Genomic DNA, 21,022 nt, shown 5'->3' with positions numbered 1-21,022 from the left:
CTGGCAGATTGGAGACATGCTCCCCCTCAGAACCTCATCATGTACATACAAAACTGATCGTGTTCGGCCAAGGACTTTGGACGCCTGGGAGGTTGCAGGAGGGGGGAGGGGGGTCATCCCGTCTCAAGGATGTGGATGTGGATGTGTGACAGGCATTCCATGGGATGGACATGAACAACCAGGCCAGCCTCGAGACCAGACCAGGGCCCTGTTGAACTGCGACAGTGTTCTGAGATCTCTCGCACTGAGTTATTGGTGTCGATGATGAAGCTCGAGAGGAATGCCGGTGGTGTGTGTGTGCTGCTGGTTGATTGACGACAATGATGGTGTTCGGCTCTTGTGTGACCTCCACTCCTTCCCTTCTTAGTTTCCTTCCTGTTCTGGTTCCTAACAAGCAACTGTCTCGCTTCTTCCCCTCCGTTCTTGCCAGTTACCATTCGAGATACGCGGGCTCAGGCACCTTCCGTCACGCACATGCCATGCCGCAGGGCTAGTTGCAGCATGCACATCACCTATTGGAGAAAGAAGCAACTTGACACTTAGGGCTGAAAAGGCTTTTTTAACAAGATTGCCAGCTTCCCGAATCGACACTGTCCACGATGCAGTACAGTACGGGAACGGCAGGTATCCATCCCGTATTAATCGCCCGTATCCACGGGGAACTCTCTTCATCGACCCGCAGCCTTACCTACCTACGGAGTATAGTAAAACGGATCTATATGCGATGCAGACCTTTGCGGGCGTAGAGACTCCTCCTCCCACCACGCTACAGTACAGTACTCACGCTACACCATCGACGCAGGATGCGGAATAATAGGCATGTATCAGAAGTGCAATGCAGCACAGCTCTAGCGCCATGAATTGTCAAGATTTCTGTGTCTTCGTTTATTAGACTCCTGGCCTAGCGTGCCAGGTGTCGCCCCTCGGCTCAGGAGGACGGTTGTTGAGATTCTCGAGTATTGCGTGTCTTGATTGGCAGGCTACAAATATATTCTTGATGATTTTCTACAAACAAGGTAGTTGTGTTGCAAGCCAAGAAACGAATGACGGTTGACCGTTGATCACCATGGTCCACTATGCTGAAAATAGCATGTACAGGTAATTACTTCTTCGATACAGAGTACGAATACTTCAACTGTAGCGACCATTATAATTTAGGATGAATACCTTGACCCTTTTGGTTTGACTAAACTCTCGGGTAGTTAATTCACGTCTCAAAATACAAGTCTATTCACCACACTGCAATTTAAACATGACGGAAAGAAGGCGCTTCGTTAGTGCACATGATGCCCAAAAGACGCACTATAAACATCCATACCAGTATGATCGCCATAATGAAACCGCCTCGAAAGCTCCCCTAGCAAGCCAGCTATTGGTGATTACCAGACAGAACCTATTGAAAGCACGATAGTGCCTGTCTTAGTGGCATCCCCGTCAATAAAAAGAAAAGTAAGTACCCATGACAAGGAGTACCTCGGCTCAAGTGGTTTTGACCCAAGTTTAGCCAGGTTTTTGAATGGATGTTTATTCATCCGCGAAACTTCCCTCTTACATAAACTTCCCGATTCTATTCATGGTAACAAAATGTTCATAATTAAGTAGTTAAGATTATCACTCTATCGTTTTGAGCGAATATAATGCACATCATATTGCATACAACAGCCAACTACCGACGTCGAGTATATCGAGTCAGAGTATTCACGTTACCAACATGCCTTGTATCAACTCGTGTGTCCCCTCGATATACATACTATTGACTAGGGGCTCTTTGCCCCTGAACTTGTGTGCACTGTTGTTCATGTTCTCTCTCATTGCAGGCTAGGGTATGTACAGCAACACATACATACGCCCAGCTGCCTTCTATATTGGGCTTACGCATAGTCTGGATCTACATTAATTGATAGGGCCCTGCTCCAGTTACCGACACCACGGCCAACTAGCGCCCTTGGAAACTTAGATATGAATTTCCTTGACCCATAGAAATAGATGAAATGCTAAACGATTCCTGTGCCAATATCTGCAATTGTCCTATTCGGGAGACGCCAAACCTGTAACGTGCTGCTTCTGTACCTTGTTTCTAGGCTCCATGTACACAAAGAGGACGTATGATGTATGGCTCCTTTGCTCGGTTGTACATTGCAGTGGACTAGTTCGTCGCATCTACTACCCAACCTCGTCAAGCAAGCCAACGATAATCTAGCTAGCTCTTCCGTTGTAGAACGCCTTGGTATAGTATCTTGCCACCACAACAAAATGACGACTCATGTCTCTACAGATGAGAATACATACCTACTAATTCAATGTATTGCTTTTCATTTCAAGTGGTCGCATGAGGATCGCCCGTGCAGGACGATGGCGTCGGCTGCAGCCATGCCACGCGGACATGCCGTTAGATTCGGGGGCCAAATTGCTGTGGTTCATGAAGGAGTAATGAACGACAGACCACAGTTGGTTTGTAACAAACTTGCATGAAGATTTGACAGTGTCTCGGAGATGAAGAATGTGCAGTGCTCCGAGTGCAAGACGCTCTTTTTGGTCGATCTAGGCGTGTCACATCATATTTGGTTACACGGGAAGTCTTGCTTCTTCTTGTCTGACAGACATACTGCAGCAACAGTGGAGTAGAGCATGATAGCATCAACCAAGGTCAACCGACATTCGTAAATTGCCCGTATTTTGACATGATCTAGCCAATAAACTACTTTGCATGTTTAGATTAAAACAACAGACCTTCGGACCCATCCTACCATTCAACCCGTACCCAGAGAGCAAAGATCTATTCCTCAAGTGGAAAAGAACTTGGTTTCCTAGCGCCATTATTGAAGATCGGCTGGAGAAACAGGACAACTCAATGACGGTCAACAGATTAGACTAGACCCATTTTCGCTTTTAGTGCTCCTGCATGAGAGACACGAGGATGATTCGCCTGCGGCGTCGCTTGCATTGAAGGTGCGACTGCAAGCAACGATAAATTACTTTCACATGCGTAGGTTGTTTCGACTGTGCGGTTGTACTACTGTATGGGATAAGCACGCACGTTAAAGATCAGGGACTTGCTAGTGGAGTTGGGGTTTGTGCCGAGGTACAGTTCCCCGATGGATCCCAACTCAAACTCCTGGGCTGCAGAACTGTCCTTGCTCTCAATGTCGACGGGGATCCCCGTTTCTTTACATGAATTTCTTTTTCTGTGCTTCTAACTACAAGGCACGGTCCGATGACTGATAGCTTAGTAGTTCGGGAAAATTACTAAACGTCCATCTTCATACTGTGGTGGTTTCAGTGTTTCCCCAAGCAGAACATTCCTCTTCTTCTTCTTGATCGGTGCGACGAATTTGAAGAGACTCGCTATGCTTCATGTCCATGTCACCCATCGGCGTCCTCCGCTCGAAACCTCATACCTCAAAGTGGGCAATCAAAACCGCGCGTCAACACATATGGCACCCCCGGTTCCTCATTGGCGGACGATGATTGCTGCAATTCCTTCAGTCTTTTATCAAGGGCTCAGACGTGAGCCTTGAGCCCCCCAACGCTCACTGTGAAATAACCCATGCTAACTAACCCCAGGGTAAATCGTTGCCCCATTATCGTTGCATTACAACTGAGTCGGCTATAGTGCAGTGGGCAACGATCCTCAGTTGTTAGTAATAGTTGTGTAAAAATATCTTGGCCGTGCGGGCGTTGGTTTGTCTCTTGTAGCCTTGGATCTTTAATGCTTCCCCTATGGTCCTTCCCGCCCACTTCGAATCGGGCCGCGGAGCAATCTCTGGCATTCTGGCAGCCATGATCAGCGCGTATGATTCAAGTCAATGTAGGTACATAATAGACAGCTACGCTACGTAGAAAACTGTGGGAGCGGGAACGGGTCCTGCAGATAATCCTCCCGGTCTGGCCTGGCTGGTATTGCTGGTCAGACAATCAGTCGATGAAGCTACCCTATTAGAGAAACTACCTCCGACTTTACATAGATCGCGCGCCACGATCCTCTGGTGCGTGCGATCGAACTACGCCATATGGTCCATTGTCCAATGGCAACCGAGGCAGCGCTTCTGAGCGTCTTCCAAGCGCGTTCCTTGCAAGGATGGTCGTCCCGGATAACATCCCACGGATGTTCCAGAAACACTCGGCCGGCATTCCGTCCTCAATCTCCATGCCATGGTCTGCCATGACCACATCTAGGGGTCGTCAAATTGCTGAAGACGCCCCTCCATCTCACCCCTAATATGGGACCTGTCAAAACCTGTCCGTGCTGGCCGTGCTTTCGAGAACTTTTTAAAGTAGTGGAGACTAGACATTATTAGCAGACTATGGAAATTACAATGCGTACGTATGTATTGTCGTTTCTCACCGCCAGCATTGTTTGCCAGTGAGCTCCTAAGTTTGTACGCGCTGTAATGGTTGGGATGCTGGTACATAGCGGTAAGCAATATACAACCTACGACACGTCTTACACCCCGCGCCTAAGAATCCTTGCTCGTTGAATTATACGCACCTATTGCGTGCGATAAAAATGTCGAAAATTGATCATCAATGCCCAATGAAAAGTCAATATCATCCTTCAACATCTACCGAATGTTGATCATCAACAAAATTCAACTTAGTAATACGAAAAAAATGGGTTCGATGGAAGTTGATAGTGCTGCGCCTCACCACGAGGCTCGTTTGATGTGGCGTAACGCCTCCGGTTTGATGTAATACCCCCTCCCCCTCCTTCAACTTCAACTCCTTCCCCATACAACGACAACCTGGTTCATTAACAACGAAACCAAGACCAGCCTCCAAATTAGCATAACAGCGATTGCAGCTTTTATCAATCTCCACCATCCGGTCTCCTGAATCTGTTCTGTTTACCGGCCCCTGATTGTTATTATTCCTTGCTGCATCACCTCGCCTCGATAGCCTCAAAGCCTTGGCCACCTCAGATCCCTGCATATCTCGCTTTTGAGCTCGCACAGCTATCGCAAATTCACAATGACGACTTTGGATAATGCGAACCCGACAATCCTGAGCGCTTCGCAGTTGCCAACCCGGCAAAAGAAGGCTGAGCCACGTCGGGGTCCTGAGTCAAGATACGACGATATCATCTTTGCAAAGCCATCCTATCTATCAGGTCCTTTTGCCGGCCCGACTTCTGCCGCATGGCCTCAACTCAATGACCAACACGATGAGCTTTCATCCGAAGCCATTGATGAACAAGAGATTTATGGTATGTGCCCCCAAACCCACTTGAGTCATTTCTTTGGTGAATTCGCCACATCCACATCTTCGTGCCCAGTGACCCTGAGGCTCGAGCTCCACGAACATCCTCATATCACGCAAGCGACCTAGTATTTGTTTTCGCCCTTTATGGACGTACGATACTAACATTGGAAAGATCTAATCTCAACAATCTCGGATCCTGAGCACCCGGTTTCACTGGGCCAGCTGTCAGTGATCAACCTCTCTGATATCCACATCACTCCTTCTCCCGCTTTTGGTGTTCCTGACCCAAACACAATTGTGCAGGTGGTTGTGGAGATCACACCAACCATCACCCACTGCTCATTGGCTACTGTCATTGGGCTTGGAGTTCGAGTTAGACTTGAACAAGCACTGCCGCCCAACTACCGCGTCGATGTGACCTGCAAGGAGAACAGTCACAACCAAGACGATCAAGTCAACAAGCAGTTAGGCGACAAGGAGCGAGTTGCTGCCGCTCTGGAAAATGATACCCTGAAGGGAGTTCTGGACAAGATGCTGGAGACATGCGCTTAGTCATGGCCTACCATCATCGACCCTCACTCTTTTAGAAGCTTCCAAAGTCGCATGGATAATGCTTGCTGATCTTCGTTGCCCACTATCGACTGGTGTCATTGCTACTTTGATAGCCAAAACGCGACATCGTTTTCGTACCGAAGCTTGATGGCAAACGCGAAAATACCACCCTTCCATCGATGTCTTGAATCTCGGCATTCAAGACGGGGTATTCATTAGTCTTGGATAGACTGAACCGGTGAACTGGTAATAAACATACAACTGGGGAAAATACCGACTCGTGATTGGAGAAGAAGAATAAGGACATCAATCAAGGCCCCTCATTCATCTAAATAAGGTTCAAGCTACCACCGCGAACATATCACGCTGCTCAAAACGGATATTCTAATACGTGAACAATTACACCGCAACCATGTGGGCATGTCATTGTACGTATCAGACTATTGACGCTGGAGTCCTTTAGTGGGAGCCGTACAATGTCATCGAGCCCCAGACCCGGCATTGTTGCGGCTACACAGGCTAGACTTTCGCGCAATCGTTGGGTATTACATACAAAATCGCACATATTGACATTTGCACGGATTCCTTCAACATTGTCTATAAGTCTCTCTCTTCTTCATCTTATCATGCATAAAGAACGACGTCGACCAGATGCCACGATTAGGTTTCCGGTTTGGGAACCATCCTCGTACCACACAAAGTTCCGCCCTATGTTACGCGTGCCAAGTCCCCCACTTTCGCCGCAAGTTCAACGTCCTGGAAAGAGTCTGGGCCCCCATGCCTATTCTTCCTGGCCTCGACTCCTTGACAGGTGCGGAATCTGCCGCCACGAAACGTCATGCTTGACTTGTCGGCCCTTTTTCGAAGCCAGGTGACAAGGGCTTTTATAGCGCATAGTTGCACTATCAAGAGCCGTCGCGTGCCTCCCACGCAACTCGACTACCGTGATGTATGTGCTGCCAAGACAAGTAGTTCCCGTTTGGCAGGTCGAAAGAGCTGGGGAATTAAACTACTGATCATATCATGCTTCGGTCAAGCCCCGGTGGGTGCAAATGCGCTACACTTGCATTGGCAACAGATCCTCGTGGCCGACAGCCACGTCCCCAGGTCCAGGAGTTCTACCATTCCGAATACATACATTCATTCAAATACCCAGGAACTAACCCCCGCCTCCCCGGTGCACTTGGCCTGCGGTGTTGTGGACGCCAGGATCAAAGCTTGCATGCCCCTTCGACAGTCTCAAATAATATGTTTGGGGGGAAGCAACCTTGCCTTGCGGCTGTGTGACGATCCCCCGATCTTGCAACTCCCGCAGGAAGACCCCCGGTTGCTAAAAGGCCCCAGGATTGGCTCGCCATTCAACTTGCTTGACGGGCAGACATGCATCTCTGAGTGCCGATCAGCAAGTAAACATGATCGGACGCATTTGTCCACACTCCGCAAAATTTTGACAAGTACTCCAAGACACACTTGGCTGTAACCAATCCTGCATATGTTGCTTTCTCGTGATAGCATTGGGCCACCAGTGTCTTGGTAAAATTTCACCCATGGTCAATAAAGAGCTTGCCAGTGAGCAAGTGCATCCTTCGTCGCTTCTCGTCAGCGCTTAAGACTAACGTTCCACCTTCAGGCGTGGACTTGCTTTTTATTATCCTTTACTTAGGTCAATGTACCTGGCATACGGGTAGATGGGGCGGCTCAGAGCCATTGTTGTTCCCGATGCTCCTAGCAAACCTTACATCCTGTCAATTATCCCTGTCAAAATGCTTATCAAGTGCTTCGTCATATACTTTTCCACGAGGTTGATGCCATGGTCCCTGGAATTTGGCAAGGTTTCTTGGGAAAAGACCCATCAAGATCACCGGTTCATCGTCCCGTAGAAACTTCCACGAGGCCGCTGGGGCAACTCTGATTCTTTCTCCGTAGGATTGATACTGCTGCTTGACTGATCTCAACGGCGACGCTAGTCCTAATACCATAAAATTGTACTTAGCCTCTTAACCTGTTGCACAGGCTGTCGTATACATACCCATGACGCTACAACCTGCACGGCAAAGTAGAGAGGATAAAATCCCCTAGCATCATCGTTACCGTCGCAAACCTACCAATGAGCAAAGTACACACTCATTGTCGGTGACAAGGTAGCAAGAGCTAGTCATAACCGAACTTAACTCGCACGACAGGCTGAGACTCGTCCGAAATGAGAGAGAGAAGTCGAAACAAAGGTCAGAGAGCATCAAACATTTGGCCTTGATTTCTGATTATCATTCCCTGTTTATGCTGGTATATCTGAAACATTTCCGGTCGTTTTAATTAGCCTCCCAACGTTTTTGCAGTACGCCACCAATCTTTCAACTTTCATCCTTGTAGCAAAAACACACGTTGTCCAAGCCCTAGTCTATGACTATATATTTCTGATCATAGCAAAAGGTCCCAACCTTTTGGGGTTAAGCTACAATATGATCCTGGAAGGAGCCTACACACGCAACCCTTGTTTCACCCCTGCCTCGCGAATTAAACCATCCAGACTTTCAGTGCTCTAGATCTCCCCCAACATTCCGCTCTCCATTAGACTCTGGTAGAATTCAGGCTCAAGGAACGTCTTGACGCTAACGTCTTCGCTGAGACCCTTGCGCTTTCGTGTCTTGAGGACGAAATCGCGAGCGGTGGCTTGTGCGGTAGCAGGCTGGAGTGGGCGGATGATCTGCTCGCGATCGAGAGGATCACCAGGCACGATACTCCAGCTGTCAAAGACGAGACTTACCATGGAGCTACCCTGAGTCTTGATTCGTAGATCTGTTTCGAAACCGAAACTGTCAATGACTGGTAGCAATCCGTTCACGCGATATAGCGGCGTGCCAGCAACAGGACCGTCTGATAGAACATGGCCGCGACGACGTGAAAGCACGTTGTAAACTTCCATGTATGACTCCTCAGGTCCTGTTACTGAGACTGAATAGACAGGTTCCATAAGTCGAGGCGAGGCCATGAGGAAGGATGAATAACACGCTCGCCGAGAAGTGGGGATGATCTGGCCACCTCCGCGGAAGATGGCCTCGTTGGCCAGAAGCACGTCTGTAACCTTGAACTTTGTGTTTCGTATCGCTATTGTCTCATGTTAGTACTCGTTCTGTATAGATAGTCTTTGTGTGTGTATCTTGATCATTTGGGGCAGGGGTTCAAGGGCGTTATTATCTGCCGCCAGGAGGGAAAAGATCGCCGGCCATTGTTATCCGGTTGTTCCTGATGGCGGTCAAGCGGCTCTTGCCGTTGCACTGTGCCATTGAAGCAAACGACCAACACAGCGGAGATGGGTGGCACCATCAACACCCTGCGAACGCCATCATCTGGAGACGCCAAGTCTTTTGCCAGCCGTGCAATATGTCAGCAAGCAGGCAAGGCATGGCGAATGTCAGATGTGGAGAGTTCAAAACTCCACAAGGCATCGCCCCTGACGCTGTCGTGATCCACAGCCAGTATAACTAGCTGATAACGAAACGACCACGATATCCACTCTTCAGTTGAGAAGTGCGGGTATACTGTCGATACAACGTAACGTCCAAAACGAAGATCAAACTGCAGAAAAAGAAAAAGAGGACTCACGTTCTTCACACAAGGGACCCTCGCGGGTTGCCCAGCTAAATCCTTGTCGGATAGATTCCCTGACTGCGTTGAGGGTTTTCTTGTCCACCTGAAATATGGTTAGCCGAGCTCATGATATTAGGGGACTGCGAGAAATATTCGGCATGATATGCCCAGAAAACTTACTTCGGTGGGGAGAGTATCGTCTTGAAGAATGTTGGGTCCTGTCTCTTCAGGCCCGAATGCCCAGATACTGCGGGCAGCCAGCTTGTCCCAGCCGTGCTTCTCTTCGAAGAACTTGGCCGTCTTTCGAATAGGATCGCGGATGTTTACTGCTCCGCTCTCAATATCATTTGAGATACCCTTCTCCAGCTGCTCGGCAACCATGGTGATCTTGTTCTTCTTGTTTGGTGTGATAGCATAGCACTTTGTCGCTGATGTCTCGACAACAGTCTCACAGAACCGTGTGACGGGATCAGATACCTTGATATCCATATCAGCATATAGACGACGCAAGTCGTGCAACACACAGTCCATATACAGCTCTCCAGTTCCGAGGACAACGTGTTCACCTGACTCCTCGACCTTGGTCTTGATAAGGGGGTAAGACTTTTGAATCCTTCTCAGACCGTCAAGCATCTTGGGAAGTTCTGAAGGGTTGATGGGCTCAGCAGCGACCTTGAGGACCGACTCCGTGAAGTGTGTGATGGGCTTGAAGATGTAAGCATCCTCGTCGTCTTCCAGTTTAGGAGGGAGGATGGTGGCTGACTTGACGATAGAGTTGTCAACGCCGCTAAGCAGTACGAGGTTACCGGCTGGAACACCATCTGTAGGGATGTTGTATCTTGTCTCGCCGATGAAAACTTCTGCAATATTCGCCATAGCCATATCTTCTTCGTCGTCCAGGGAGTAGCCCTCACCAAGAACACGAACTTGCATGCCTGGTCGGACTGTTCCACTTAGCACACGGCCAAAAGAATGGAAGCTCTTGGCGTCTGCTGTGTTGAAGAGTTTTGTGATATGCACGACCAATGGCCCATCCTGATCGCAAGTTTTCATTGACGCAGCGACCTTGGTGTCCAAGGGACCAGTGTAATATCTCTCCAGTAATCGCTCAGCAGTCTCGATGGGTGATGGGATGTGCTTGACAATCATATCTACAAAGCCGGTTGAAGGGCCGAAGAACTGCTCACAGACTAGCTTCAGGAGCACCTTAGCATCGGCCTTGTACTGTGAAGGCTTCAGCTCAATGCCCAGTGAAGCCAAAACCGGCTTCAACTCCTCAGGGCTGTCGCTGATAGAGTGCGTGAAGATTTTGTAGATGGGTTCGAGGACGAAGTGGACGAATGAACGTGATGAACGCTCGTCGATAGGCTTTCGTGAGAAATTTCGCTTCTTGGGGTTGTAGTAGATGTCGCCCCATAATCGCTTCGCGAACTCGTCGACGTTGATATCGCCAAAAGTATCTGTGTACATCTTGGCGAAACTTGGTAGTGTAAAACACCAGCCCATATCCGTGCAGGCAAAGAGGACATTGCCCTTTTCGGGGCTTATTCGCTTTGAAGCAGCCTTGGTAGGTGCTGTGTTTGTGATGATAGTATTCACCTCCTCAACAACGTGCTTGAGCTTGAAGTATGCGTCCTTGGGCGGTAGCTTCAGCTCGAGAATAAGGCGATCCATCTTGTTGATGATAAGTGTCAGGGGGATGTCCTCAAGAACAGCATGCTTGATGATCTGCTCTGTGTTGATCTGAACTCCTTCGACAACATCCACCACCAAACAAACACCGTCGACTAATCGGAAGGAGGCAGCGACTTCATCGACAAAGTTGACATGTCCAGGGGTATCGATCAAGTTGACAAGATGCGACTTGCCCTTGGTGCTGGGCAGCACCAGACTCATTGGTGCAGCCTTGATAGATAGTCCCCTCTCCCTCTCCAGAATATGGATGTCTGTATATCTCAATTGTTCGTCGCGGTGCTTGCCCACTCTTCGTTCCAATCGGTCTGTAATGTCGTGTGTCTCGAGGACCAACATATCCATAAAGGCCGTCTTTCCATGGTGCAAATGTCCTGCTAGTGCTACATTTCGTGTCTGTTCGGGAAAGTTCATCAAGTCTGTCATGAATTCGCGGTCGAAAAAGACGGGTGGAAGATCGGCTTCCTCGATGTTGAACTTCTTCTGCTCGACAGGCGCGATGATGGGCTGGGACAGCGGCTGTGCGTCCTCTTCTTCCACACGGGTCTCGACATCGGCTCCGTACACCTGCTCGGCGGTCGGATAGTACTGTTTGTCTTCGTGAAGTATAATCGCGTTTGATGGTCCATCTGTAGAGCGCAGGAATTAGCATATGTCCATGGATGAAAGCTTGCATGGGTTCATACCGTCAAGCTCCATGAGCTCCTGGCCCGTCACCCCAGGGGTCTCATCTGGTTCATCATCATAGACGTAGTCGCCCGCATCAACGCCCACCTCGGAACCCTCCTCTGACTCGACCTCCTCACCAATGAAGTTACCGAACCTGTGGTTACAAGTCAGCGCGCCGTCAACATGTCAAGCTCGAAACGCGACTGAGGAAGATACGTACTCGTCGTAAAGATCATCCATGTTTAACGATTATTGATTAATGCGCAAATATGTTGTAGTGAATGCGCAAAAAGATTGGCGATCAAGGAATGAATGTAAATGCAGCCTTGAATCGTCGTCAATCTTGTCACCTAAAACTCACTTTGGCTCGCCTGGCGTTGCGCGCAGCTAGCTCTGTCGCCAACTTTTTCGATATCACGTGCTATGTATCATAAAAAGTCAGGTACCTCTAACTGAGGCGGGAGGCAGGTACAAGTGGGGCCGGAATTCGACAAGGGACCTACCTACCTTCCCATGCCACCAACCGACAGCGGCACCTGCAGCGTATTCGCAAGAGCCGTGCCCCTCCAGGCCCTCCAAGGCCTCCCGAATTCGAGGATTGTAACCACACAGTAATACGGGTAAGAGGGGCATTGATTACTTTTCTGCTTCATTATCCAATGTTAGCCTTGAAGCTAATTCCTTCTGGAGGTAAGTCCAGTCTCGCTTGCAGACTTGCAGCCAAGGAAGGTTGCAGCTTCGCTTCTATTCTCTCAACAAATTTGCCGCCGGTTTCCGCTCCACCTTAGTCTAGCTCCTTTATATAGATTGATAAACTGAGAGCTCCCATCTGACGATCCTTTTGTTCTTGTAAACTTCATCCATCATCAACTGTCAAAATGGCCAACCTTCCCCCCGTCTACATCGTCTCTACCGCCCGTACGCCTATCGGCTCTTTCCTTGGGTAAGCAATGCTTTTAACTTGGACAATTGCTGCCGTATTTTTACGTTGACTAACATGATCATAGCTCTTTGTCAAGCCAGACCGCTGTTCAACTGGGCTCAGTCGCCATCAAGGGTATGGACAAACCACACTGCGAAAGACGACATGAAGCGGCCAATATACTAATTTCACCCTTCAGGAGCCGTCGAGCGTGCCGGTATTAAGCCTGAGGATGTCGACGAGGTCTTCTTTGGCAATGTTCTCTCTGCTGGGTAGGTTTTCCCTCTACCCCGCCATCATGATCTCGACCACTCGAGGCAACAAGTTCTTTACTGATTTAAATCTTTCAGTGTCGGTCAGGGCCCTGCCCGCCAATGTGCCCTTGGCGCTGGTCTCCCTCAAACTGTCATCGCCACAACCGTGAACAAGGTCTGCGCTTCTTCGCTCAAGGCCATCATCCTTGGTGCCCAGAACATCATGCTCGGCACCTCCGATATCGTCGTTGCTGGTGGAACCGAGTCCATGTCCAACACTCCTCACTACCTCCCCAACCTCCGAAACGGTGCCAAGTACGGCGACCAGACCCTCGTCGACGGTGTCCTCAAGGACGGTCTGACCGACTCCTTCAAGAAGGACCACATGGGTATCTCTGCTGAGCTCTGTGTCGATGACCACGAGCTCACCCGTGAGGCTCAGGACGAGTACGCCATCAACTCTTACAAGAAGGCTCAGGCTGCTACTGAGGCCGGTCTCTTCACTGAGATTGTCCCTGTCGAGATCCCTGGTGGCCGTGGCAAGCCCGCCATCAAGGTCGAGCGTGATGATGAGGTCAAGAACCTGAACGTTGACAAGCTCAAGGCCATGCGCCCTGCTTTCAAGCCCGACGGTACCGTTACTGCTCCCAACGCTGCCCCCATCAACGATGGTGCCGCCGCTGTTGTCCTCGTTTCTGAGGCCAAGCTCAAGGAGCTCAACCTCAAGCCCGTTGCCAAGATTCTTGGTTGGGGTGATGCTGAGCGTGAGCCTGAGCGTTTCACTATTGCTCCTGCTCTGGCCATTCCCAAGGCCATCAAGCACGCTGGTTTGACCGCTGAGCAGATTGAGTACTACGAGATCAACGAGGCCTTCTCTGCTGTTGCCCTCGCCAACATGAAGATCCTTGGTCTTAAGCCTGAGCAGGTTAACGTCTATGGTGGTTCCGTTGCCATCGGCCACCCTCTTGGCTGCTCTGGTGCTCGTATTGTCACCACCCTTGCCTCCGTGCTCAAGGAGAAGAAGGCCAAGATTGGTGCCGTTGGTATTTGCAACGGTGGCGGTGGTGCTTCCGCTTTGGTCATTGAGAACCTGCAATAAAAGGGGCGACGGATTGATAATTGATGATTTTGGACGACATAAATATGAATGGGCATGCAATGCAGTGAATTGCAAAAGTTAGATCGACTGCCAGATCAGGCGTATATCGATGCGGCTTATGATTTCTTGCTCGAAGATATACCACTTGCATAACCATTAGAGTAGATATAAATACTTTTAATCAAGAACAGGAGATCAGCATAATCTCTGTATTTGAACACATCTACCCATTGAGCCTAAATGTCAGATGAAGTGCAACATGCCACAGTACTGCTATGCGGCAGTGATTATAGAAACCTTACTACTTACCTTTTTGCAACTATCACAGGGTTTGGTGTAGCTAAAAATTTCAATGGTCCGTAACGCATAATTTTAACGCTATATCTCGGTTCTATTTTGTTCATTCGCCTTTGATCAATTGGGTCTCCAAGCCTTGACATTTCCATCTTCACCAGCTGTGTACACAACATGCGCTTCATCAAAGAAGCAAAACGATCGCACAATCTCATCACCATGAGCACCAGGCAAACCGACACTGTTTTCCCGATCCAGAGCCCACCCCTCGCCATTGGGGTTCTTGGCCAGGAATACGAGCTCAAATGCTTGCTTACTGTACCTTGTTAGCACTGATATGTTTGTATGTGGTGTTGTACTTACTCTTGGGCTCCGGCACCGAGAACAGCGCCGCTACCGTCCATCTTGGGCGTAATGTCGGCGACGTATTGGCATCCAAGGACAGATCTCATATCGCCAAAGTCCTGTACTGCATCACCGTTTGCGCGCTCCTCGCTCACGTCGTAAAGAGCACAGCGCTCGTCGTGTGAAAGCGCTGCGACTTCTGTTGCTGAGAGCCATGCAGCGCGGTGGATGGAAGAGTCGACGTTGCAGGTCTGCACGGTAAGGTCGTCCTCATCTGCGATGCGGGTGTCGTAGATGTTTACAAGACCGTCAGTTGAGCCGGACAGGAGAAGTGCCGGGTTAGAGGGGTTGAAGGAAAGATCTGTTACGTCGTCGCTGTGGACTTCCTGGTAGTGTGCTTTGGAGGTCGGGGTAGATCGGACGTCCCTATGAATGTTTAGATGAAGTTCCTTTCTGTGAGGAAAGTGAAGATGTACCAGAGATGGATAGATGCTGCGTGGTTCTGAAGTTCTGTTCCTACTGCGATGGTCTGTGTATCTAGATTACAAGCCATGGAAAAGATGGGCGCTTGACTCGCTGTAAAATCCGTCAGTCAGTATTCATCAGAGATGATGAGGACAAACCTCACCTTGGAACTGCACAACGTTGGAGCCCTGTCTCAAATCCCATACTGCAACAGTTCCATTTTCACCAGCCGTACAAACAAGCGCAGCATTGCTATCAAACACACGCAACGTCGTCAAGTTACCGTGCTGAGTTGGAAGACGGCGCTGAGGACCTGCTGAGAGACGGGTTGGGTCGAGGACAGAAAGGAACTGATCTGATGAGATGGATGCGAGACCGGCAGATGTTCTTTGAATGTCGAGGACGTATACGTCTCTGCCGAGAGAGAGGCCGTCGGCGCAGGTGAGTGAGTACATGATGATGGCTGTGAAGAGTGTTAGTGAGGTTGAGGTGCTGAGATTTTGAATGGCTTTTGTGAAGGGGAATGTTGAAGGGCCTCTTCACTCAGGCTACAATGAAAAATCATTTAAAGGGAATAAGACAACCGGGCATACCTTTGTTTGTTTTAATACCCTCGTTATTGTCTTTTGATCTCTGTATAAGCCCTGATGTGCCCGTCCAAGATCGAAGTCTTCAAAGTCCCACTTTTTGAGAATGGCGGCCTCGATAACTGAATATCGCCGCCCAACTCTTGGAACTCGATCCAACACAAAATATAGAGATGAATGTTTTAGACGGAGTGATAAATTTCTCTAAGATAGATCTTATATCCCATTTATCATTGAGGAGTAGCACTATTGTCTAAAAGTAATCAGGTTCGATCATTTACTAAAACATGAGAAATCTACTGTATGAAACGACTGTTCTAATCTTACAAGTAGTAGTACAATTATTATCTATCTGAGGTATTGCGTACAGTCATCTCCCCCTTCTAACATGATCGCTAGCTAAATAAAAAGACCAATTGTAATTCCAGAGAGGAGCTCTTATTTCGCCTCGTCGCCAGCCGTCCTCCCTGTTTGTAACGCCAAATCATCATTTATAAATGCTTTCCCTTTTCTCTCCACCATCTTCTTCGGGGTATTTCCTTTTCACTATTTTGTTCCATCATTTTGGGAAATCTGCGAGCTTTATTCGGCGTTGGTGCTGCTGTTCAGACGTCGCTCATTCACACCACGGAATGCTCGCTTACCGACCTCATAGCTGCTGATCATGATGGCGCATGCCGGAGCAACCTTGAGGGTTCGTGGGATCCATCCCTTCCATAGGCCTGAAGCACCTTCTGTCTTGAAGATGTGCCAGAGAAGATTCACCATACTGCGCTGCTCGGGCGCGGCTGCACTGGCGCTGCTTTGCTTGACTTTCTTTGAAGTATCCTGATAAATCTGCGTTCGCGTCTTGCCGACATCAAAAGGCGTTGTGACGAATGAGGCAAAGGCTCCAGACAGGGCACCTGCTGTGAAAGCGTCGACAAAGGTTTCGGTATGGTTCTCCTGGACTTGCGATCTCCTCCTTGCTTCTGCCAGCTCTTCTTCAAATGACAAGGAGCTGCCTTGGCGCTGTTCTCGGTAATCCGTCAATCTTGATCGTATCGATTCATACCCCCACCAGTACAGACCCGAGAAAGGAACATCTCTCCACAGAGTTAAGGTCAAGCCTCGCCACAGCGCAGTATACCCATGTGTCCCGACCATTCCCTTGACACTTTCGAATGCCTCCACAAGGTGATTTGATGTCGATGCTCCAGAAGCCGCTTGCATTCGTGTCTTGACAAGCTCGATTGGGCTCACGGCCGTAGCTGCGAGGATTCGAGCAGCGGATCCAGCCGTCAGAGGTGCCGATGTATCGGAGAATCGTGAAAAAGGACTATTCGAGTTGAATCGCAGGTAATCGTATCCAGTAAAGTAAATGATATTTGAAGGAACAGCCATGACAAGCGTAGGTGATAAGCCCCTCCAAAGAGTTGCGACGCCTTCATTGCGGGCAATCTTTCGCAGACCGTCAAAAGTAGAGCTGAAAGTGCGGCGCTGAACTTCTTCAACGGCGCATTCAGCTGGGGCGGGAGGCGCAGACGTAATGCCGTCTATCCTAGGCGCTGCGAGGCAGAATTCGGCATTACCTCCGGAGAAGAAGACTTCGCGACAGCATGATGTGATACCGAGTTCGGCGGTTTGGGCGGGGGAGAGGGAGGAAGTGGTTATGGCGAGTTTGGAAAAGTCGACGGTGGATCGAGGAGCTTTTTGCGACTGGAGGCGCACGCGGACGACGTCGAGAGGTGTGACTGGACGAGACACGGATCAGTATGTGGTTTCATTAGTGATTAAGTGTAAGAGACATACCAAGTAATGACGTTAATAGACTGCCCGACATGGCCGACACCATCTTTTGCGTCGCAGTAATATCAACAACGCTGCTGCCCTTTCCATCTCCTGCGGCTGGTATTGAGCTACTACCGCTGAGAATGTCCCTCGAATTGTCGGGACTGTTTGGTTCAGCATCCATCATATGGCGTAATGAGAACTCGTCGTCGTTTTGGAGGGGGTTTTGGTGGTGGTGGTGATGGTCGTAGCCACCAGGGCGATTTGTACCGATAGTGGCCATTTTTGGTGGGATGCGAGTATATATGCAATCTCTTCAGTTCATGGCCGGGCAATTGATGCAAGAGTTGAATCCAATCTCGATGGACGATAGGAGAGAAGAGTGATATGTAAAGAGAGGGAACAGTAGGTAAGTAGGATTAGGTAGTTGTGAAGTGTCGATGACGATGACTCGACGACGGTAGCGGTTTTCGATGGATAGCTTCGCAGTTGGTCGTAGTGGCGATCGAATAGAATGAGGGGAACAAATGCTCCTTGCTATTTTGATAGATTGTTGCTTGTTGATTTGTTTGTTGGAGAATTGTTCGGAAGTAAAAACCCGAACAATTAAAAATCGATAGAGCACTCTGTAGAATGTTGGGGAATTAAAAACGTAAAAAAGACACTCAGGCTCCGGGTTGAAATCCCCGAGGCCGGCCGGAGGAGGAGTCGAGATCGGTCTGTCGGCTAGTATCGTCTTGAGAAGAATATCTCGTTGGGTCCTCTTTAATTGCGCTTTAGTATTGATAGTATCTTTAGGAGGTAAAGATTAATTCCATCTTGTTATTTTTATCTTTGTCTCTATACTGTGCTCTCTGTGTTTCTTATCGCAATCTTCTTCCTTACCAAGCAAACAAACAAACCAAAAAAAAAAGTGACGATTATCGCCTCCCCGGAGTCGGAAGCTCGGTGAATTGGGCCTTTCACAGGTACAGAATAGAAAGGTACGTACCGAAAATATGCGGTCATTTTAGCTGTCACCTGGGCTTGTGAGAGCCGCAGATTTCCGTTAACATGATGTCACGAAGAGTTTTGATTGGTTGCGATATGAAAATGAAACCTCCGGGTCAAAAGGGTTGTGGCCCAAGCCTCTTTTTGAGTGGATGATGATGGTTTTGATAAGATAATCTTTACCCTGTACCTTTGACTTATTACTCCTTTCCAACGAATTCAACAACAGCTCGTACAAACTCGTCAGGGTTCTCGTCTGCGATCCAATTTCCGCTCTTGGGAACCGATACAACACTAATAGTTCCCTTTTCGTGAACTTCTTCCATCATCTACTCTGCTACTTGACTCAACTGACACTCACTCTCCACCGTTGAAACCTAGTGCTCTTACTTTGCACTTGCCATGTTCGTCAACCCACTTTCGGTTCTCCTCCGAGTCTTTCCTGAATGCTCTGTATATATTGAATCCGGCGTAAAGCTCCTGGACGTGAACGAGACCTAGTGGGTAGCAGAATAATTGACCTCCTAAGTCTTAGAGTTGACAAATAGGTAGTCTAAAACTATAGTCTAAGAAGCATAAAGTGACCTACAAATCTCGTCTCTTATGCTTCCAGCGCAAACCCATAGCTCTTGACACGGCTAAAGAAGTAGGGTTTGTCGTTCTTCAAGTGGAACTCAGCCCAGTCATCTGTGAGCTTATTGTAGCTGTAGAAACCACGCCACATGAGCTTGTTATTGCGGGCACCTTTGCCGGCACTTCGAAGCGAGAGATCCATGCGGTACATGTATTTTGATCCAACGCCCTCGGTCTCAATGAAGACGTCACCTTCTGGATCACGATCTCGATCATGCGCGCCTGCAGCAGTTGAGCCTGCAACAGTCGAGACTGGAAGATCTATGGTTGCAGGATCATCCCTGTCAGCAGCGGATGATAGGCGCCATCGGCCGCGAAGAGCGAGAGCCATCACAGCTGATGGTAGATGAGGTTGTGCAGCGCCTCGGTGGACGTTGAGCTCGTCACGTGTGAGGTGATGCACCACGTCCGCAGGCTCGTTGGTGGTAAGAAGACTGATGAGAGTACCGTCTCTGAAGAAGCGGAGATAACGGTAGTAAGTCACGATATGGATCGGACTACCCCATGTAGGCTGGTTCGTCGAGGCTTGTCCGGTACGGATATAGTTGACAGTGGAAATATAGCAGCCGTTGAAGCGGATTCGTGGTCGTGAGCGGAGGAGGTTCTTCCAAGTAGGGTACACAGACGGTGTCAAAGACTCGGTGAAAGCGATATTGGCATCTTTTCTGCGCTGTGCAAGCTCAGAGGGGCTTACGACGAAGCCATCTTGAATCTCTGGACCTTCTTGCTCTTCTTCTGGTAATTCATCCCACTCTACGCCCTTCTCGAAGCGGTACAGCTGAGAACTGAAGCCGACTTCTGAACCAAGAGCTACGCGGCGCCAGATACGCTGCTCTGAAGCGACGAGGTAGGCAAGACGCTTGCACACGCGGGATAGTCGGGCAAAATCTCCAACGTCTGCTATGGCGATGTCGCGGAGGATGTGAATGAGGATTTCATCGGGAAGATCAGCCAGCGGGCAGGGTGGCTCTGGCATGCCCTCGACAGGAGGCGGAGCTGGTTCAATCTTCAAACCGGCGAAACTAGCGATGAGTTCTCCTATAGGCAGAGGCTTTGACTCTACGGGCTCCTCTGGTTTGGGGGGTTGTGCCTCTGGCACGCTTGCTGGAGTGGATGCTTTGGTAGCTGTTGGCGAAACGGGTCGTGGAGCTGACTTTTGAGGGAAGTGCTTCTCACGATATCTCCGATCAACACCATTATCAAGCTATGAACCGAATCAGTAACGTTGCGTGCAATCTGGTGAGGTTATACATACGCGGTAGGCCTTGCGGTAAAGCTTGAGACTATCACCCATATTGCCCTGCTCCTCTTTATGCATCGCCTCCTCAAAATGATCCAGAGCAGAAACAAGCTGCTTTCCCTTGCGATCATGATGGGTCTCCTGGGACGGCTGCGTCAAAGCAGGTTCCTCCCGGTCAAAAGAAGGGCTCTGCACGTAATCATCTTCATCTTCACCAACATCTGTCGGCGCAGGTGCGGGCTTGTGAGGCAATGATGAGATAGGACCATGATGAGGCCGTCTCGATGAGGATGACCCTCCGGATGTCTCAGCAGGTGGCTCTGGATGGTCGTTTCTGGTTTTGAGATCTGAGAGCCATTTCTGTCGAAAAGACTCGAGTTCCGAGTTTAACAAGTTTTCGTTTGTTGATGATGACATGGTTTTAGTCCTCCAGCACCGTTTAACGGATATTTATGTATAGTAGATAGATAGATAGTGGCGGTGGAATCTCTCTTTTCTTACTGAGGATTCATTATCACGTTTTATAAGTTTAATAAAGAGGAGTAATCAATTCGGCGATTGAGTCAAATTGAGAAAGTGGAAAAAAGGAGGTGATTAGGTACTTGATGTAGGTAGGAAAGTACGGTAAAGAGAAAGTTGATGAGTTGTGATGGATGATGATGATGCAAAGAGCACGAATAGAAAGCTGTGGTTCGCCGACAGAGTCATACATATTTGGAGGTG

At 49.0% G+C, this 21,022-nt stretch overlaps 7 protein-coding genes across 7 annotated transcripts; 3 read left to right on the top strand and 4 right to left on the bottom strand.

Moving 5' to 3' along the window:
- Window positions 1-4,830: 4,830 nt before the first annotated feature.
- EDB82DRAFT_275952 (uncharacterized protein) lies at window positions 4,831-5,792 on the top strand. Its single transcript, XM_025728818.2, has 2 exons — window positions 4,831-5,203; window positions 5,372-5,792. Exons 1-2 carry the CDS (start codon window positions 4,969-4,971, stop codon window positions 5,749-5,751), a joined length of 615 nt encoding a protein of 204 aa, XP_025583147.1. The 5' UTR covers window positions 4,831-4,968; the 3' UTR covers window positions 5,752-5,792.
- A 308-nt stretch (window positions 5,793-6,100) lies between these two features.
- On the top strand, window positions 6,101-7,363 carry EDB82DRAFT_275933 (uncharacterized protein). The gene has a single exon (XM_065607367.1). The coding sequence runs from the start codon at window positions 6,590-6,592 to the stop codon at window positions 7,229-7,231; it is 642 nt and encodes a 213-aa protein (XP_065464234.1). The 5' UTR covers window positions 6,101-6,589; the 3' UTR covers window positions 7,232-7,363.
- Window positions 7,364-7,974: 611 nt separating this feature from the next.
- EDB82DRAFT_509805 (P-loop containing nucleoside triphosphate hydrolase protein) lies at window positions 7,975-12,052 on the bottom strand. Its single transcript, XM_025728816.2, has 5 exons — window positions 11,921-12,052; window positions 11,718-11,854; window positions 9,520-11,660; window positions 9,355-9,442; window positions 7,975-8,856 (listed from the first exon to the last, which is right to left on the bottom strand). The coding sequence occupies exons 1-5, from the start codon at window positions 11,938-11,940 to the stop codon at window positions 8,291-8,293; spliced, it is 2,952 nt and encodes a 983-aa protein (XP_025583145.1). The 5' UTR covers window positions 11,941-12,052; the 3' UTR covers window positions 7,975-8,290.
- A 274-nt stretch (window positions 12,053-12,326) lies between these two features.
- On the top strand, window positions 12,327-14,197 carry EDB82DRAFT_509803 (Thiolase, N-terminal domain-containing protein). Its single transcript, XM_025728815.2, has 4 exons — window positions 12,327-12,643; window positions 12,708-12,757; window positions 12,822-12,894; window positions 12,973-14,197. Exons 1-4 carry the CDS (start codon window positions 12,579-12,581, stop codon window positions 13,973-13,975), a joined length of 1,191 nt encoding a protein of 396 aa, XP_025583144.1. The 5' UTR covers window positions 12,327-12,578; the 3' UTR covers window positions 13,976-14,197.
- A 125-nt stretch (window positions 14,198-14,322) lies between these two features.
- EDB82DRAFT_509798 (WD40-repeat-containing domain protein) lies at window positions 14,323-15,738 on the bottom strand. The gene is made up of 4 exons (XM_025728814.2): window positions 15,243-15,738; window positions 15,091-15,190; window positions 14,633-15,040; window positions 14,323-14,585 (listed from the first exon to the last, which is right to left on the bottom strand). Exons 1-4 carry the CDS (start codon window positions 15,532-15,534, stop codon window positions 14,390-14,392), a joined length of 996 nt encoding a protein of 331 aa, XP_025583143.1. The 5' UTR covers window positions 15,535-15,738; the 3' UTR covers window positions 14,323-14,389.
- A 150-nt stretch (window positions 15,739-15,888) lies between these two features.
- EDB82DRAFT_275867 (mitochondrial carrier domain-containing protein) lies at window positions 15,889-17,997 on the bottom strand. Its single transcript, XM_025728813.2, has 2 exons — window positions 17,458-17,997; window positions 15,889-17,399 (listed from the first exon to the last, which is right to left on the bottom strand). Exons 1-2 carry the CDS (start codon window positions 17,717-17,719, stop codon window positions 16,249-16,251), a joined length of 1,413 nt encoding a protein of 470 aa, XP_025583142.1. The 5' UTR covers window positions 17,720-17,997; the 3' UTR covers window positions 15,889-16,248.
- Window positions 17,998-18,814: 817 nt separating this feature from the next.
- EDB82DRAFT_275854 (uncharacterized protein) lies at window positions 18,815-20,963 on the bottom strand. The gene is made up of 2 exons (XM_025728812.2): window positions 20,315-20,963; window positions 18,815-20,263 (listed from the first exon to the last, which is right to left on the bottom strand). The coding sequence occupies exons 1-2, from the start codon at window positions 20,714-20,716 to the stop codon at window positions 19,028-19,030; spliced, it is 1,638 nt and encodes a 545-aa protein (XP_025583141.1). The 5' UTR covers window positions 20,717-20,963; the 3' UTR covers window positions 18,815-19,027.
- Window positions 20,964-21,022: the final 59 nt, after the last annotated feature.

Source organism: Fusarium venenatum (genome assembly GCF_020744135.1).
Source record: "Fusarium venenatum strain MPI-CAGE-CH-0201 chromosome Unknown EDB82scaffold_3, whole genome shotgun sequence".
NCBI classification, from domain to species: domain Eukaryota; kingdom Fungi; phylum Ascomycota; class Sordariomycetes; order Hypocreales; family Nectriaceae; genus Fusarium; species Fusarium venenatum.
Note: the sequence above shows the minus strand (reverse complement) of the source record. Positions and strands in the feature narration are given on the sequence as shown.